Source organism: Sceloporus undulatus, chromosome 5, assembly GCF_019175285.1.
Source record: "Sceloporus undulatus isolate JIND9_A2432 ecotype Alabama chromosome 5, SceUnd_v1.1, whole genome shotgun sequence".
NCBI lineage: Eukaryota > Metazoa > Chordata > Lepidosauria > Squamata > Phrynosomatidae > Sceloporus > Sceloporus undulatus.
Window position 1 is genome coordinate 32,812,244 of NC_056526.1, and position 18,864 is coordinate 32,831,107.

The 18,864-nt window shown below is 40.0% G+C and overlaps 1 protein-coding gene across 1 annotated transcript in view; it reads right to left on the reverse strand.

Moving 5' to 3' along the window:
* MYH9 (myosin heavy chain 9) overlaps positions 1–18,864 on the reverse strand; it is a 90,131-nt gene that overhangs the window by 60,687 nt on the left and 10,580 nt on the right. The window contains exon 2 of the mRNA XM_042467241.1: positions 4,492–4,844. Within this exon, the coding sequence (XP_042323175.1) occupies positions 4,492–4,824 (333 nt within the window). The 5' untranslated portion in view covers positions 4,825–4,844. The remainder of the gene's footprint in view (positions 1–4,491; positions 4,845–18,864) is intronic.

The following is an 18,864-nucleotide window of genomic DNA, read 5'->3' on the forward strand; positions in this document are numbered from 1 at the left end:
ATAAAATCGTAGAGTTGGAAGAGAACACAAGGGACATCCAGTCCAACCCCTGCCATGCAGGAAATCACAATCAAAGCATCCCCGACCGATGACTATCCAACCTCTGTTTAAAGATTTCCAAAGAGGGAGATTCCACCACTCTCTAAGGGAGCGTGTTCCACTGTCGAACAGCCCTTACTGTCAGGAAATTCTTCCTAATGTTGAGGTGGAATCTCTTTTCCTGGAGCTTGCATCCATTGTTCTGGATCCTGTTCTCTGGAGCAGTAGAAAACAAGCTTGCTCCCACCTCAATATGACATCCCTTCAAATATTTAAACAGGGCTATCATATCACCTCTTAACCTTCTCTTCTCCAGGCTAAACATCTCCAGCTCCTCAAGTCGTTCCTCATAGGGCAGGGTTTCCAGACCCTTCACCATTTTTGTCGCCCTCCTTTGGACATGCTCCAGTTTCTCGGTGTCCTTTTTGAATTGTGGTTCCCAGAACTGGACACAATATTCCAGGTGGGGCCTGACCAAAGTAGAATATAGTGGCACTATTACTTCTTTTGATCTAGATACTATACTTTTATTGATGCAGCCTAAAATTGTATTGGCCTTTTTAGCTGCTGCATCACACTCATGTTCAACTTGTGGTCTACTTGGACTCCTAGATCCCTTTCACATGTAGTCTTGTTCAGCCAGGTGTCCCCCATCCTCTATCTGTGCATATGTCCTTCTGTGCCCCAGCAAGTGAAGTAACAAATTATCAGGCTCTATTGCCAGTCGCACCCAACTTGGGTCCCTCCAAATATACTGGAATGCAGTTTCTATCATTCATGCCCAAGCTGGCAGGGGATCATGGCAGCCATAGCACAAAACACCTAGAGGGCACCGTACTGAGGAAGACTGCTTTATGCCGACTCTTTTAGTTACAACTGGTGGCAGATTCTCTCTACACTCTGCATAGAGTTGTGAAGAGAGGTGGCAGCATTTTAGTTTACATGTCACTCCTTGGTCAGCATCCTGTTAATGATTTGTGCAAGCTTAAGACCACCTTATGCTTGTGTATCGATGGAGAGGTGTCAATTACATAAACATGCCATGGAATAGCTTTTGAAAAATCTTGGTACAGGGTTTTATATGTCAGAAACAACCCTTGAAAAGTGCTACATTATAATTTTCTTCCTCTCTCTACAGTGTCCAAATGGATTCACCATTTTGCTGCAACAGTCCTCCCCCCCTTCTGTTGTTGGTAGACAGGAGCAGAAAAGTGTCTGGCTATGGTCTCATCAGCTGAGAACTCATGAGAACTCCAGCAGATCCCATTAGTCCACAATGGGCTATGGGAACACAGTCTAGCTATGGGAATATAGACAGACACGTTTCTGAAGCCTTCCACTCCCCACCAGCAACAAAAAGGCCACAATGTAGCATCTCAAACCTTGTTAGGTCTGCCAATGGACCCTAAAATGTCAGCTTGTCAATCACAACTCTCTTGACATGTGCACAGCTCAAAGCTGGGTATTCACCAGTGGGACAAATTCAACCCTTCCCAGACAAGAAACAAATATAAATCTACAGTGAATAGTGGTCAGCCCACTATAACACATGTGCAACATGTTACTGATAAGAGAACAGAACACACTGCTGTATGGACTGCATACTCAAAATGGTTTCCTGACCAAGTACTCTATTACAAAAATGCAAATACTTATGCAGTTTTACCAAGATAATAGGGCAACTACATTGTCAAAATAGTGAGCAAGCATCTGAGTTCTTTGGAAACTTTCATCACACTTCATGTAATGCAAAAACACAACTGGGGAGTAGGTAAACAGAAAAGAGAGAAGTGTGGCATGATATTAAGTTTGCAAAGACTACAGTTATGAAAGTGTAAAGATGGAAACCTGGAGGAGACTGGTAGACACATAAAGGGATTAGCCTTTGTTAGGTGTTAACACACACAGCTTGCATCAAAACTGTTCAGACAAAGTTACAATCAGGCAAAAGTATTCAAAGATAAAAAACCGAATATCCACTTTCTGTCATAGAGAAACTATCATCTCACTATGTAATCATACTGAATAAAAAAACACAAATCAAGACTCTATTGTGTAAGAAAAATTGTAACAGAATATTTATATAATACACCATACAAGAAAAAAAATCCTTGTTATTAAACATGTAATGAGACAAGACACAACAGAAAAAGCAAACTTGAATGCAGTGCCAACTTGATAAAATGTAGCAGCTGGATTAGTAAGGAAGCAGTCCATTAAAATTCCTGTTTAACTAAACATCAGAAGATCCAGAGGAAGAGATTTGTTTCAAGGAGCTTCTTAATAGCAGAAAAGTTATAAAACATGTTGTATTGAAAGTGTGTGTGAGAGAGAGAAGAGGGGGGGGGGGGTCTTGTTATATTTTGAGCCAAACCACTCCTTATGGTGGGCAAATAGCCATGATAACTCAAGCTATAAATCTATCCTGAACCATCAACCAATGAAGACTGGCACAGAATCTAATTAAATGAACATTGGAGGGTGGTTCACTTAAGCCAAAAACTGTTAAAGTCAGTTATGAATACCATATATCAACATGAAGGCTAATATTACTTAAATGCTTTTAAAAGTATCTTACTGAAGTTAAAAGTTGTGCTTGTTCATGCTATGCTTAATTTCAAAACATTCCAAACTTCAAATGATGAAACTAACGGCTAGATGGAGTCATGAATATACACTACACACTTCTACAGATTGAGACAGTGTTATGTACAGCCTCAGAGTGAATATTTACTGCATATATACAATATCTTGCATTGCTTAGAGCCATAAATTACCTGTGCTCATGAATAATGTATAAGACTGCATATCTGTTTTACTGCATGTATATGTTGATAAACTAGACGTGTTTTATATGCCATAAAAACAAATGCATTCTCTCTCAAATAACACAATGCACTATCCGCCCCCCCCAAACATCTGTGTAAGGAAAGGCTTAAGACAAGTCTCCACTAGGTAAACCTTATAATTCAGAAGTTTACACAAGGGCAGTCCCATCTCATGATAATGGGACAAAGTCTTTGAAGTGTTGGAACACTACTACATTGATCCTCTTGACATGAAAAATGAACAAAACTAAGTTTAAAAACTAGCGAATGATCTCTTTAATGTACAAAGAATTGAGATGAGTTGCACAGAAGGCAACTCTGATACTAGGCAACAATGACATCTGTTCCTCAATAATAATTCAGGATAATTCAGAAATAGAGTTATGTGAAGTTCCCTCAATGGGAGAACATCTCCTTTCCAGGAAAACCTAGGTGGCCCAAATATATTCGATTTGTCCTGCAAAATAATTAAAACTTACATGCAGTTTCCCTGTATTATGCATATCAAAGACACTGTTCACTAAAGTTATAATCAAATCACATAAATAGCAATAAAATATAATTGAAGTTGAACACATACAGGCCTCAAAAGCCTAAGTTTTAAAAGTCAAATGCTGAAGTGCTGTTGAAAGAGAGAAGAGATGTTTATTTAAAGACAAGAGCCCCTTGTGGTTTCTAGGATACTTCTCTAATGGAAGGCATTATACAACTTTGGCACCACCACCAAGAAGGTCCTAACTTACACTACTCATCTAACCTCACACAAACGAAATGGTGAACAGGGCCTTCCAAAGTCTATAGTTTCAGAAAATATTCTTTTATTACAAGGAGCATTTCACCATTCTCTCTAGCACTACTGGTGTAGGCCACCTTCTTCCAGTGTCTCAACTGAGCAGGATCTCTACAGTCTTCAATTCAGGGCAAAACATAGGAATGGTAAAACAAGAGGGCAGTAACTTAGCAAAGAACACACCTACATATTATTCCATTTTATTCTGCAAAGGCTCATGCATGGGCAAAAGCAGCACAAGATAAGCTCCTAATACTTTACTCACACTTAATCATATATAAACAATTACAAGTCTTTGTTTCCATGGCAATAAGCTGACAAGAACCATGCTGCCACTTTGAATGATGAGAGCAGCACTGGAAGCCAAATCACCTGCCCAGAGTCTATACTAAAGCACAACACATTGAAGGTCTGAAATGTTGTTGCTGTTTTAGTTCTCTGTGTTCTCTGTTCAGCATGCTAACTCAATCAGCACAGTGCTGTCGCATATTCCCAACTGCCTTCTGTGCAGCTGAGTCTTACTATATAAAAATGATATTTTTCTAGCTTAGTATAAGTGTTCCTTTATAAGTGAGGTTCTAGATGAAGAAGCAAGCCAGAGTAAGATTAATTTGGACCAAACTTTATCATTTCTAGAGCTTCTTCCAGTCTGTTGAAAACACACAGAATGTTGTGCAAGTGCTAGAACCCAACCACCTCAACACAATATTCCTCCATTTAAGAAAGGTCTGGTGTAATGAAAAATACAAGTTGAAAAATGAGATGGAAAACATCCAAAAGTACCATCCCACATTTAATTAATCTCTAAAGTCAGTAGAGAAAATCATTACTTACATAGATAAGCCCCGAATAGTATCGTTCCTTTAAGTTGTGCAACACAGAGGCCTCATTCAGACAGGTTAATTCAGCCATGTCTTCCACTTTAGAGAACTTAGGTGGGTTCATCTTTTGGATATCATCTTTGTTTACTCTCACTTTCTTCCCATTCTCTGCAAGCTCCACAATGGCTTCATCTCCTACTTCCTCCTTCAAGCTAGCAGGCTCAAAACCATTCTTCTCTGAAGGGACCCACACCAGCTTCTTTGCTGCCCAATCAGCCTGAGCAAGAGGGTTGTTGATGACATTTCTGTCCACGTAGAGGTATTTGTCAGCATCTCTCTGAGCCATGATGACCTATAACCAGGGACCTGTTAAAAGGTAAGAATACATTTATTATTAGTGTCAAAATGTCAATATTGCTGCTAAGACTTTGAACCTATGATGTTCTAGCCATCTATAATTGACATTAGTTGCATTTCCATCTTTCTTTAGTTTATTATTATTTAAATGTCATGCATCCATCTGAAGCACCACAGATCATCCCGCCCAAGCCCGCTGGTCAAAAGACTGGACCATCCACCTGTCACTTCCCATACCAATTAGGAACTGCAAACAGATACATGAATGGTATAAAGGTGCAAAACTGCATGGAAATTTCAAGAAAACAAGTGATAGCTGCAGTGGTGACAACCTTAATAAGGTGGCAGAGCGAAAAGAAATATATAAATTGGAGGGGGGGTGTTCCACCACTCAATCAGTTCTAAAAGGACTATTTAAATAGGTTCTCATGTTGAAGACAAGTTCTAACAGAAAGAAATGTTAAGGTTTAGTTTGTTTTCCCCAATTTATAGGAAATATTGAGGTCAAGCACTTGCTGAAAACTATTATTCCTGTATAGCAAGTAAGGACAGACTTCTGACTTCCAAGATCTATTTTGTATTTCTGGTCCTTCAACCAGAAACAGGCATAAACTCTGAATTAAGGAACAAGATGGGCCCGTGCATGTGCCCAGTGCAGGAATCATTTTCAGTACAAAAAGTGTGCTCACACATTTTCACACAAGAATCCAACCTTCGTTTTATCCCTTTGATTTCCTTAATTAGAAAGCCAGCATGGCGAAGTGGTTTGAGCATTGGATTATGACTCTGGAGACCAGGGTTCAATTTCCTGATCAGCCATGGGAACCCACTGGGTGACCTTGGGTGAGTCACACACTTTCAGTCCTACAAAACCGAATGACAAGGTTGCCATAAGTCAGAAACGACTTGAAGGCACATAACAAGAACAACTGAGGAAGAAAAGAAAGTCTTCCAACTGCTAATATTGTCAAAACAATTAGAAATGTGAAATTCTTACAGTTCAGAAGTAACGCAGACCTCTCAGAAGTAAATTGAGATCCACTATCTGTTCATTTTCACATTTCACAATTACTGACAACAATGCTAGATGAAGATATATGCAATGGGTATCTGCTAAACATGAGAGAACCATGTACTTTGGGGACTGACAGTGTGATGTAGAGAGGCAAAATAGAAGGAGGACTGAGAAATCTCTTTTCATAGTGTCCACAATAGTATCAAGGCTGGCAAAGCAACAGCTGTGCTCTAAACCTCGGCTACAGAGCTTCCTGCAAATGGAACTTCCAAGAATCCAAGTACTTGCCATTTTTGGCCATAATTGAGCAGGACACACCAGAGAATGAGGGCTTCCAGATGAATTAGCTTTTTCAGGAAATGATGAAACTAAGAGTAACCAGAAACCAGTCTGAAAATACTCTCTTATTCCCTTAGGCCCTTTCTCCTTAGAAGACATCTGACATGCTTTTATGATTCTTTCTGCCCTTCAGAAAAGAAGAGTGTCCACTCTTTTGTTTAACAATCTTGAAGAAGTGTTCTGAGAAACTGTCCCTCCTTAGTCCTTCCACACCCTTATTAACAAACACCCTGCAGCACAAGGAACCCCTGACAGACCTAAGATTGCTCTAGCCACATAGCAATCTAGTCTAACAGGTACAACTTCACCATGCAAGGGCGGGGAGGGGGCAGTAATCCCACTCCCTGCCACCACCTCTATGGACATAACAGCATGAAACAAACCTTCCCTTAGCCAGAAAGTGAACTGGCTACCTACTGCTGGTGGCACTAGATTGAGAATGTCAAATATTACAAACAAAAAGGAAACAATAGCCTCAGATTTACAAGTGATCCAGCCCTGCACCCCAAAGAAAAGTTCTACCAGGAATTTAGGACAGAACTTTCCTCCTTTTGTAAAATAAATATAACTATATCCTTGCCACTTTTGGAAATATTCTGCAGAAAAAAGAAGCATTTGAAAGGAACTGACCATGTTCAACTTCAGGATAAGTGAATTATGGCCAAAAAAGTACTTGATCTCACCATTTGCTCCACAGAGTCCTTGTCTGCTCTTTATAAGACTTTTTTAAAAGACAATAACCTTTATTCTATCACAGCTGTCATTTATCAGGGTTGGGATTTGGTTGAAAAGGATTTAAGGAAAAGGTAAGACAAAAGTAAAATTAAATCAGACCCAGGCACACTGTCTTATCTTAAGCTGGGAGAAAAATATGACCAGCAATTACAGATGAGCTTCTGTAAAACAAACAAACAAACAAGAAGAAAACACACACACCACTACCAATTATCCCCACCATGTGCAGTCAAAGAGAAATATTCAGAGACTACCAAATTTCATGAAGATAAATAGCAAGACCCTAAAGTTCCCAGCCTGCAAGAGCTGACTATGCACTCTGGTGCACTTTTCATCATAACTCTCTATCCCAGAGCTTCTGTGGAAAACAAACTAGTGTGTTCTTTGATTTCAGTTAATTTCAAGAAGTCTGAAAAACCCATGAGGAACTTTTTAAACCCTGACTGTAACAATCAAGGAAGAACCAAGTATAAACTAAGCATGAAAGAAGAGTAGCTGAATAATGCACAAAGAGCAGAAAAACACCTGGGGGAGTGGAACATCAAACAAATCCAACCAAGAACAGGAAAAGATGTGAAATTTTTTTAGTGACATGCACAATCATCTGAAGTTTCTGTGCTTGAACAGGAACTCATAACAGACCAGCAAGGACATGTGAAGCTGACACCACATCTCTCACAAGTATCAGCATCAGACCAAATGGTACACACTATGCATCAAAGCATATGCCAAAGTGAACCAACTGCTCCTCTGTGCCGTCACAACTATGAAGCTTAATTTAGTACTTCAAATACTTGGAAAAAAGTAATGCTAGCACAGGTCATTATTTGGCACTAGAAAAAGTGTTCGGCACTGATACATGTTGGGAAAACATGGATACACCAATCTGTGTACTTAATGTGGCCAGCACATCTTTCAGCACCCTGGCAGTATGTGTTATGTTTTATCAGGTTTTCAGTTTCTGTCTAAACATTCAAAGCTGCTTACTTATATTTATACCATGCTTTTCTGGGAATCATTCAATCAACTTACAAGAATATAAGACAAAGATAAACAAAAATTTTAATAGTAACTATAATACTTTGAGGGAAGAGAAGAAGAGATTTGGTCTATTTGAATGCTTGTTAAGATCATTTTCCAGACTTATTTTTATTGCCCTACATTTGAAGATTAAAAGCCAAGCTTCTTAAGATGTTCAAGGCTGCATAGAATCTCTCTGGAAGGAGCTGCAGATCCCCATAAGAAAATGCCACACCCAATAATGCAACTATCTGAACACTTCCTGTTGTACAGAAATATGTGGGGAAACAGAAAAAGATGGGCATTGAATTGAATAGTTCACCACTGCTGAGAAGGTAAGTTTGCTTCCCCAGCTTTTTCCTGGAGCTGATGTGGTAATTACAGATACACCATCAGTATATGCAGTCATGACTGAAAACTGAACAGCATGATGCTGGGCAGGTAGCCACCCCTTTGATGTGGGAGGTGAGGAATGAGCTTTGCAGGAACACTTGCAACAGCAGCAATTTGTGAGAGAGTTTTCCCTGTGCACACTCATCCTGATGTTTTAACACTGTTTTTTTTTTAAACAAATGTCTATGTGGCCCCTACAGCATCTGAACTACTTGTCATAACCAGGATGGCCAGAAACCACTCTAAGTATTTCAAACTTTTCTGTAATCATTCCCTTCTCATGGAATCAGAAAGTCTTTACTCATGAATGTTATGGTAAAGCCACAGTTCTCTCAGTACAAGTTGTACAATGGAGAGAAGACAAAGGGCTATATGTTAAGCAGCTGTATCTTACTCAAGACATTTGTGCTGACATCAGTAATTTTGATTAACATAATTTGCCATAATGAAGGTGGGAGTAGCTGTGTCAAATATGTTGAAGCAACCAAAAAAGCCTTGCTGCATCTTAAAATATTGTAAGTTTTAAGCTTATGGATTTGAGTCCACTTCGCTAGACATATAGCATGTAGCTACAGCTGGCAGATGTTTTTAAAAAACAGTAAAATCTCAATTGGACAAAATCAATTGAATACCTTGCATTTGGGAAACGGGACTCTGGAGCCCACAAAAATTATGTGAAATAAAACTTGTTCACCTGTAATATGCCACATGGAAGAGTATGCATGCAGCTCTTAGAGCTCATATCCTGGACATGGATATGATCTTGTAGGATCTATCTGTACATGAGTTATATCTATACAGAGTTAGGATCATCATTTTCACATTATTTTTAGATTTGCTGCCATTTCACCCCGGGAAGCATTCCTTTCACACTGCAAAATGTGGCAGCTTAAGATATAAATCACTACACCTTGTTATATGTTCTCATTTCCTTTTGTGCAAAGTTATTCATCCAGTATAAGAAAGCTACTAATAAAGCATATACTAAATACACCTGTGCTATAGCAAGTTCCTCCATGAAAGAGTTGGTTGGTACTTAAAGGATCTTCTACAGCTAAAGTGGACAGGATGCAAAATTACTCCAATTAGGAAAGGCTGCTACTCATTTTCCAGCTTTCTTTATCATACCAAGCATGGTGATTTCACTGATTCTCCTATTTATCCAGTGCTCTTTTAGAGGTGCCACAACAAAGGTTGGAGCTCAGACTTCCAAGCAGAGGAGAGTGCTACATCAAGAGCACTTGGATCACAGAGAACTATTCTCTTGTTCTAAATATCCTACCTTCATCCTACAAATAGCAGTATACTACATCACCAGTAGGAACTCCTTTTAAATTTTTTCATGTATTATGTGGGTAGTGTATATTCTTGAATGTCACACTGACCACCAAGATATTAACAGTCAAGTTACTAAGCAATTTGGCCCCATTCCCACTGGGCAAAAAAAGCTGCTTATTTCGCTGCAATTCTGACTCGAATCTGACCCACTGTTCCCATTAAAAATGGGTGCAAACAGACCTGGGATTTTTTACCCGTTTTCGTTCCCATTGGCATTTTCCCTGTGGTAATTTGAAGTAGGTTATTTTGCTCCCCATTCCCATTGCCCTTCCGGTACCTTTTTTTTTAAAAGCAGCTGTCAATCAAGCGCCTAAGCACTTGATATCATAGCCAATTAGTCGCTTAAGCACTTTTCTCCTCTGGGAAAGGGAAAAGGGAGCCTCTATTCACCCCAATCCCTTTGGGTCCCAGGCTCTTCTGTGTCTTCCCATAGTCCCTCTGGAAGAGAGAAGGAGCCTCTATTCACCCCAAATCCCTATGCATCCTAGGCTCTTCTGTGTCTTCCCATAGTTCCTCTGGGAAAGAGAGAAGAGGAGCCTCTCTTTGCCCCCAATTCCTTGGTGTCCAGCCTCTTCTGTGTCTCCCCAGACTCCCTCTGGGAAAGAGAGAAGAGGGTGGCAATCAAGCAGGCATGTACTGCAAAGCCCATCTGCTGCTCAGGCAGAGGCAAAAAAGAAAAAAAAATAATAATAGTTAAAAATGGTGCTCAATGGCTCTCCTCACACATCAGTCTATGAATGTGGAGCAGAGGAGAGGTTGCAGGGGGTGTAATGCGTTTACTGTGTTTGGAGCTCAATGTAGCATGATCGCCTTACCCTGCTTCCCAATCCACCAGGGGAAAGGCTATGCGAACGGGAGAAAATGGCACCGGTAATGCAGGAAAGAGAACAAGCGGGTGACACTCCCAGGCCAGCCCCTTGAGTACTGCTCCTCCCATCCCCAAGATCCTGAATCAGACACCCTTTCGTTTCCATTCATTTGCCCCGAATCAGACTCAGGAGGCACAGGAAAACTCACTAAAAAGCTGCTATTTTTTAAAACCGGTTTATCAACCAATAATTCGGATTTTTTCAGGATAAATCGATTAATATTCGAATTCCAATGGAAACGATATCAGAACAATGCAGATCGAATGAGCGCTCAAATGGAAACGATGCACCCATGATTCATGTCCTGATCCGCATTATAAGCCAGTGGGAATAGGGCCTCAATTTTCTTTAGTTATCTGCTAACTACGTATAAACTAGAAGAGAACTGGGGATCATGAGAAGGAAGGGAGGGAGAGAGGGAGGAGGGAGAAGGAAATGTGGCAGTATCTTTAAAACTTTTTTTTATTTTCACATGAGCTTTTGAGGATATAAACCCACTTCTTCAGATGCAGTACCAAATTGGTTTTTGAGTGTGCAGTAAGCATAATCAATTAACCATTTTTACACAAACTCCTTCCAGTTCTGAGTTCTGCACCAGGTTGGTCATGTATCCAAAGCCTCTTGGCTGCTTCAGTAGTTCTCCGCAACTTTGAAGTGAAAGGACAAGGTACTTGTTAAGGTACCCCAGATGGCTGGCTTTTATAGTATAAGCTGAAATGTATACTTTCTTTAAAACTACAGGTCTGGAGCATAGTTAAACCTTATTGCCTGATTATTTGTTTGATTTATATTCCACCTTTTCCCCTAGGATGCCTAGGCAGCAGATTTAGTAGGCTGGCCAGTACAGATACTGACTTCTCCTATGGATGCTTGCCAGAGGGCGCATAGAGAATCCAGTTGAAAGGAATGCAGGTGAAGCTGTGAAAGACTTTGATATCAAAGTTCTCTGTCTGTTCCATACCAATTGATCCCAAAAGCCAACCAGATAGCATTTGAGGGTTGAGGGTCTGTTCATAAAGGAGTGCTTTCAAATGCAACTCTTCCTTCCATCTGGCCTGAGATGCACAGAATTTGCAGTGGGCACAAGAGGCAACCACATAAGCTTCACCAAGGCATTGAAAATATTTAAATGTCCCTCCTAAGATTTTAGCAGTATACACAAGACAAACATCTTAAGAAATGCCAGCAGCAGAAATAGCCCAAAGGGCATGCAGGACTTTGTACGCTGGTGCCAACAACTGCCAAAGCCAAAAGCAAACAGGCCAGAATCAGCCAATGAAGACTAACAAAACAGAGCAGCATGGTTCCTACCAATGCTGCTGCAGCAGTAGACAAAAAAAAGGAACTGGCGGTTTTGGAGTGAAGCCCCTTATATAGAGGCGCTGGAAATGGGTAGGGCTACTGCCAAAAAGCTTATGTAATTCTGGAAGGTTCTGAATTATGCAGTGCTCATATACAGGATAACCCATTTCAGAGAATCACACAGCCAACAAAGAAGTTTACATTATTATACCTGTCAAACTGAACTGCATTAAAAACAAATACTTTCAGCCTAAGTGATCTGGTTCATACACCATGGCATCAGGTTCTAGGGAGCTTTCCATATCTTCTTCACCAACAAACAAAATGAAATAGGGCACAAAAGTCCAATAATGGACCCAACAAGCAATAGAGGAAAAGGACAAATGAGCTGTCACCATTTTACAAAAAGTACATGCTAGACTGGTGAAGTTTAAAGGAGCAGCAAAAACAGGTAGGAAGAGAGTTCAAAATACCCACACTTGATAGGGAGATATTGCCTAGAAACACAGAACTGATACTTTTCTAGCCCATCCCTTACTTCATTTCATATAGAACTCTAAATATGGTAAACCGCATGTCACATATCTCAATCCTATAGAAAGATTTGGTAAACACCTGACTCAGACATAATATGCTTCAGAACGTCATACATAAGCCCTCTTTTATATGAATTCAGCACAATTTGTGTGGGACTGTACAATCTAGAGATTTGAACCACAATCTTTAGCTTATCAGTCTACCCTCCATATACAAATTCCTTTCAATTATACCAAGATCCCTTGCACAGTGACACTCATATCATACATTAGGGAACTCTGGGAGAAGATGTCCACTGAATATGGGTGAGGGCTTTTTCCCACAAATCTACATTAATTTTTCTACAAGTTCCAAATGTTTCAGAGAATTTGGTAAGTGAATACAGTATAAAGAATCTGAACCATGGATTTGTGGAGGAGACTATATTCTAAATCTCATTTTCTGAAGCTTTTGTACATGATGTGTCATTGTAAATGATGTGAAATAAAATCACCTTGCTGCTTGTTCCCTGAACCTTTACTATTAATCAGGAATACTGGCTGTCCAGAATAAGAGTGCCATTTGAAAAGGATGCTTCATCTAGGTCTCAACCTTTGTCCTTCCAGAGGTTTTGGACCTCAGCTAACAACAGCCCCAGTCAGTAGGGCCAGTGTTCAGTTGAAGTCCAAAATATCTAGAAAGCTAATGGCAGAGAAGCCCAGGTCTAGGTTTTAGAAGAATCAGGAAAATGGCACGCCCTGCCTTACATTTATTTCTCCAGAACAATTTGTACCACACCCAATTTTTATCACTGGCCACAGAACTGCTTTTGGGATTTGGCCAATGGTCAGCATATTAGGAGTTTAAGTGGCACGGCTGCTTAAGAGGAAAATCTACCCCAGAATAACTAGAGTAAAGTACCTGAATGTTTCCAAGGAATATTAAACTATGAAATGTTTCCTGCTACACATTTCACAGACTCCTGCAAATTGGTAACTTCGTAACATGTCCCAGGCATGTTGCTGGAGAACAGAAAGACAATAACCTTTTCTGTTGTGGTTATAACCTCCTTTTCCAGGAAAAATGCCCATTAAAAAAATCTAGTTTGGAATTTTTAAAGAATCCGTCTAGCTTTCTTGAAAATGAAAGCTACAGGCCCAAACAGGGCCTAAGCAACTGGTACTCAAATCAAACATGAACTCTGTAGTAAGAGCAGTCCTACTGATGTTTGTATTGTAATTGTTAGAATAAAGTAGTTTCTTGAGTTATATTTAGTGCTGTTACCAAAACTAAGCACCCTTTTCCCAAGTCACCCAAGCATGGTTTTCACAAATACAGAAAAATGTCCATAAGGTTTAATAATACAGCAGATGCTGCCTAACTGGTAAAGGCAACATAAGGTTAAACAAGGTGTAAAGTGTTTAAACTGCATGATCATGCATAGAAAGGTTATTACCCAGAACCCTTTTCAGTTGCTTTCCTAGGTGGCTGGGTCCCCTGGAAACAACATTACTGACAGTTGCTCTCTCCATCTCAAGCATGCAAATTACTTGAAGAAAGAGATTAATCTAGAAGTTTCTACAGCTTTTCAATGTGTTAGAGACAGTGACAAAAATACAGCTATTACAGTATCTCCCATCTACGTATAACAGCCATGTTGTCACCTTTTTGGGGGCATCGATTTGTAGCATATCTGTGTATAATTCACTCCAACAGTGACTACTTGGTGACGCACTAGGAAAAGGCTTACTGGTATTCCTTTCTGTTCTGTGACACAGAACAGAAAGCTTTGCTGCAGGTACGAAGGTTAGAAGGTTGTCATTAACTGAAATGACAAATACAGCATTGCACTCCTTGACTTTTGAAATTACAAAATGAGAGGCACTCAGATTAGCAATATCCTGTTGGCAATGATGCAAAGCAAAAATGAGTTCAAGGCAACTGAAGACATCTGTGAAGGCAAAAGGAACATGCTGTGAAGGCCATTTTCTAACAAGAGTCAGAACATTCTCTAGGAAAAGTCCACGTTTCCACCTCTAATGTTGCACATCTTAAGTCAACTGTAATTTTTAATGTATTTCCCCATCACATTTAAACAGAGTGGATCTCCAATTATTTAGACCCTTTTGCTACTGGAAGACACCACAACTCACAGGTTGATCAGATTTTTTGCTCTCAGAAAGTTCCAGAATCAATGCCTCCCATTTTGGGGGGGGGGGGGGGGAGTGTGCCTAGGGAAGCCTCTGAGACATGCTACCAATATGTGTATATCATTATTGAATTCAACATAGCCACTGTTTTATCTCAGTAGAAGATGTAAATGCAGATTTCAACTGTTGGAGCCTCACAGCAAACTAAAAAACAACATATGTGAATATTTCATATGCAGTCTAATCTTAAGACTTATCTACTCATTAGTAAACTTCCTGAATTTAGTGGGACTTTCTTCCAACTAAGTGAGGACAGTCTATCTGGCTTGAAGCCTTCTTCTATAATACAAAAGCTCTGGCTTAAAGCCTTTTTCTACAATACAGAAACATTCTTAAGCTAGGAAACTCTTTACTACTACATGCCAACTTCAGAATACACAATGAACTTCCACAGTGGGGCTGCAAATGTCAAGGTGAATCAAATGAACAACATACTGTTTTCAAGGTGTAAAAAGCAAGTTTTACAGCTACTGTAGGAAGCCCAAGCAGCTATTTGTCAATGAAAGAGCCAATTTCCATACTTCACTTAAAACTTCAAAAAACCCTTGGTATCTGCTGGGATTTGGTTCCAGGAACCCCTGTGGATACCAAAATCTGTGGATGCTCAAATCCCACTAAATAGAATGGTGCATTGCACTGGTATTTCTAGAAACTATTTCCACGCTGTGCATGCTTGAATCTGTGGATAAAAAGTCTGTGGATAAGGAGGGCTGGCTGTATTTCTTTTGAATCTGTGCAGTTACACAAGTGTCCCCACATTTTCTATATTGGTAGGTACAGAACTTAGCTTAGTCATTTTAGGCCAATATGAACAAAGGATCCAGCCTAAGCCTTTTGTGGATACTTCCACATGTTCATTTAGTGAAGGGTCAGAATCTGGAAATGATGTTTTACACTTTGTTCTATGAAAGCCACGGTCCCCAAGAATGCATAATCCTGCAGAGAATTAAAGAATTATTCTTATACTTACAATTCCATTTTACTCCAAACGGGAGCAAAATATGCATTTCTCCCCATTCATTTTTATCTATATACTACCTTTTCCCTTACTATGGGACCCAAACTGCCATTTTCCATCCTATTACTTTAAAAATTTCCTGTCAGTGAATTTTAAGGTAAAATTTTTAAATTTAAGTATTCATTGTAATTTTTTAATTCTAGATTACAAATGAATCCATTTCCAATGCAATAGAATAAACTATATGTAATATTCTCTGTGTATATCATTATCTGTATTTTGCTTGGGAGGAAAGTTCATAACTTTCATCAGATTTCTGAATGTGTCTACGACTCCCAAGAAAACTCATTAAAAACATTTTTATGTACATTATATTATTTGGGATTTGCTTTTTTCTTTCTTATTCTCAGGTTAAGCTAGTGCATTCTATGTTTCCTCTTTTTCCTCTCTCATCTGATGGAATTTCCTTCATTCTCCAACCCATGGATTTTCTATTGTTGTTTTTTTTTCCATTTGCAGACCTAAAGACAATACCTCAACCCCCTACATAGCATATATTAGGTGCTATATAAGTAAGTGATGCATAGAACAGTAGATGCTGGGTACAAAACAGTAACATTTCAAGTTAGTAGATTTTTTTATGAATAAGAGGGTACTATAGAGTTGGAAAATCATTAGCCTGCAGAACATGTCATTACTAGCCTTTGTATGCCATTTGCAGAGAAAAGTCCCTAAACAAGAGAAGAACACATGACAGGAATGGTCTACCCAAACTGGGGTACCAGCTAACAGAAGAGCTGAAGCATCACTACATGTTCTTGTGCTATACCCTTGCAAATTACTTTGTGTACCTAGCCTAAAATGGGGGAAGGTGACAGGGGTACAACTTTTGACAAGGTACAATACTTTGTATTAAAAGCTAGCAAAGTTAGGTGTACTACAGTGGTACCTCGGGATACGAAATACCCAGGTTACGAAATTTTCGGGATACGAAAAAATCCCATAGGAAATCATTGTTCCGGGTTACGAATGTTTTTTCGGGATACGAAGAAAATTTTTGGTGCTTTTTTCGGCTTTTTCGCACGAAACGCGGCTTTTCCCCATTAGCGCCTATGGCAATTCGGCTTACGAAGGCTTTTCGGGTTACGAAAGCGGCCGCGGAACGAATTAATTTCGTAACCCGAGGCACCACTGTAGTTCACTTTGTTATGAACAATTTCCCCCCATAAAAACCTACAATTCTCCTCCTGTCACTACAGGAGGGAATGCCATATACCAGTGCTACTTAAAGTGGTGACCCTCGGACCACTGCCAGCTCATCAGCTGCTGATCTGCAGACAGTTTGTAGGAAATAATTGTAGTCAATGGGCACAAATGTGATACCAGTCCCTGGAACACTGAAGAAGAAGAAAAAACTGCTGGTCCACCAGATCAGATAGCCTGAGAAGCATTGCTGTACACCACTTCTTGAAGCAACTTGTACAGTAATAACACAGAGGCTCCACCACAAACGTATATTTGGCAGGGGCAGAAAAGGCCAAGAGAATGTGAAAGCAGTGGGCCACTCCTCCTATTATGAACTAATTGTAGAGTTAGGCCTAGGACACGTTTCACTTGAGAGAAGCTGATATTAATTACCCAGCTTACTGAGTACAGGAACTGCTGCATGGAAATAGCATCTTGTGTTCAGAAAGGGGGCGAGGAGGGGCAGTTATTAGTTTCAAACCATCTTTAGAACACTTAAGCTCAACTGGCAGCAACCCAATAACTGAAAGTTTGAATATATCTTATAGCAAGCTAAATCTAGCACAGCATGCTCTCTGAGACTGTTGTTTCTTATTACTATGTGTGCAGTATATGCCTGCTCAGCAGAGGAAAGGACAGCATGCCCACAAGGAAAACATTCCAGAGGGAAAACACATTCTTCATGACCACTCAGTACTGTAATCCTGCTTTAAGACAACAGCAGTAGTTTTGGAAACTATGGTCCATCCATGCTGCTCAAAGGGTTTGGTGTAGAGTTCACCATGTCTCCCCAGGCAATAGGATCTTTAAGACAGTACAGGACACTGCCTGCAATGGTTGAATAAAGAGTGTGGCCTCCCTCCTGTCTTTAAACACAAGAGCTCAAACAGCAGTATCAGTAACAAAACACTCTTACTGGTCCACAGGTGGCTATACCAATTGCCAAGGCTGTTTTCTTTCCCATCTTATCACCACTATCTACCTATTCTCCTTGTACAGGCTTCACAATCTGCATCAGCTTGAGTTATCATGTCTGCAGGACTAACTCTTCATTGAAATCCTTCCTAAACTTCTCTTTCTTGTCCAGACATGAGAATATATATGGTTACATGGTTGCTGGACTTGGAAAGACATACAACGGTGGCAACTGAGTGTCTTTGAACAGAAACCATCATCTCAATAGTATATAGAAAGATGGACTAAGTGATTTCCAGCAAAGAAGCAAAGAGAGGTCAGGACATGCTCCCTCCCTTCCACAAACAGTTTTCGCTATCAGCTGCTCCCAGTCTGATCTCAGGCCTTGGACAGAAGAAGAGCAGATGGAAACAGGGACTGCAAGGAACAGCATGACATAGTGAACAGGTAGGACTCATCTTCCTTCTCAGGTTACCACTGTCTCACAAGAACCCATGAATTGCCTTACACAAGTTCTAGCCTTGTTCCTAACAGTGTTTAAGATTTTCCATTCACATAACCTTTGTTTTTAGTATTCTGATCAATGAATATTTAACAAAAATGGCTTGCTGTGGCAAGTAGAACAACCAGAACTCTTGTGATACCTTTAATGTTAACAAATCTTCATTCAGCATAATGTTTTGTGGATTACAATCCACTTCACTGAATGCAGAAGTGCCAGGCAACATGTTAAGCGTAAATACAGGTATATCACTCTATGTGACTTGAAAACAGTCTTGCAATAATTTACTTAGGGATGTTAGCTATCCACTTCACACCACGCTTCCCCATGTTCCACCATTACTCTCCTAAAACGTAGGTGGTACCCAAGTCCAAACACGATGTAGCAAACAAGGAGCAAATCAGTGCACATTGGATGCACAGACAACGGTAATCTGAACAATACATATTCTCAACAGTGCCATTCTCAAATCAATAGAGAGCTCATACAGAATAAAACCTCAAGACCAGCGGTTCTCAACCTGTGGGTCGCGACCCCTTTGGGGGGGGGGTCGAACAATCCTTTCACAGGGGTCGCCTAACACCACCAGAAAACACATATTTCTGATTGTCTTAGGAACCAAGACACCGCTCCTCTATGGCTGGGGGTCACCACAACATGAGGAACTGTATT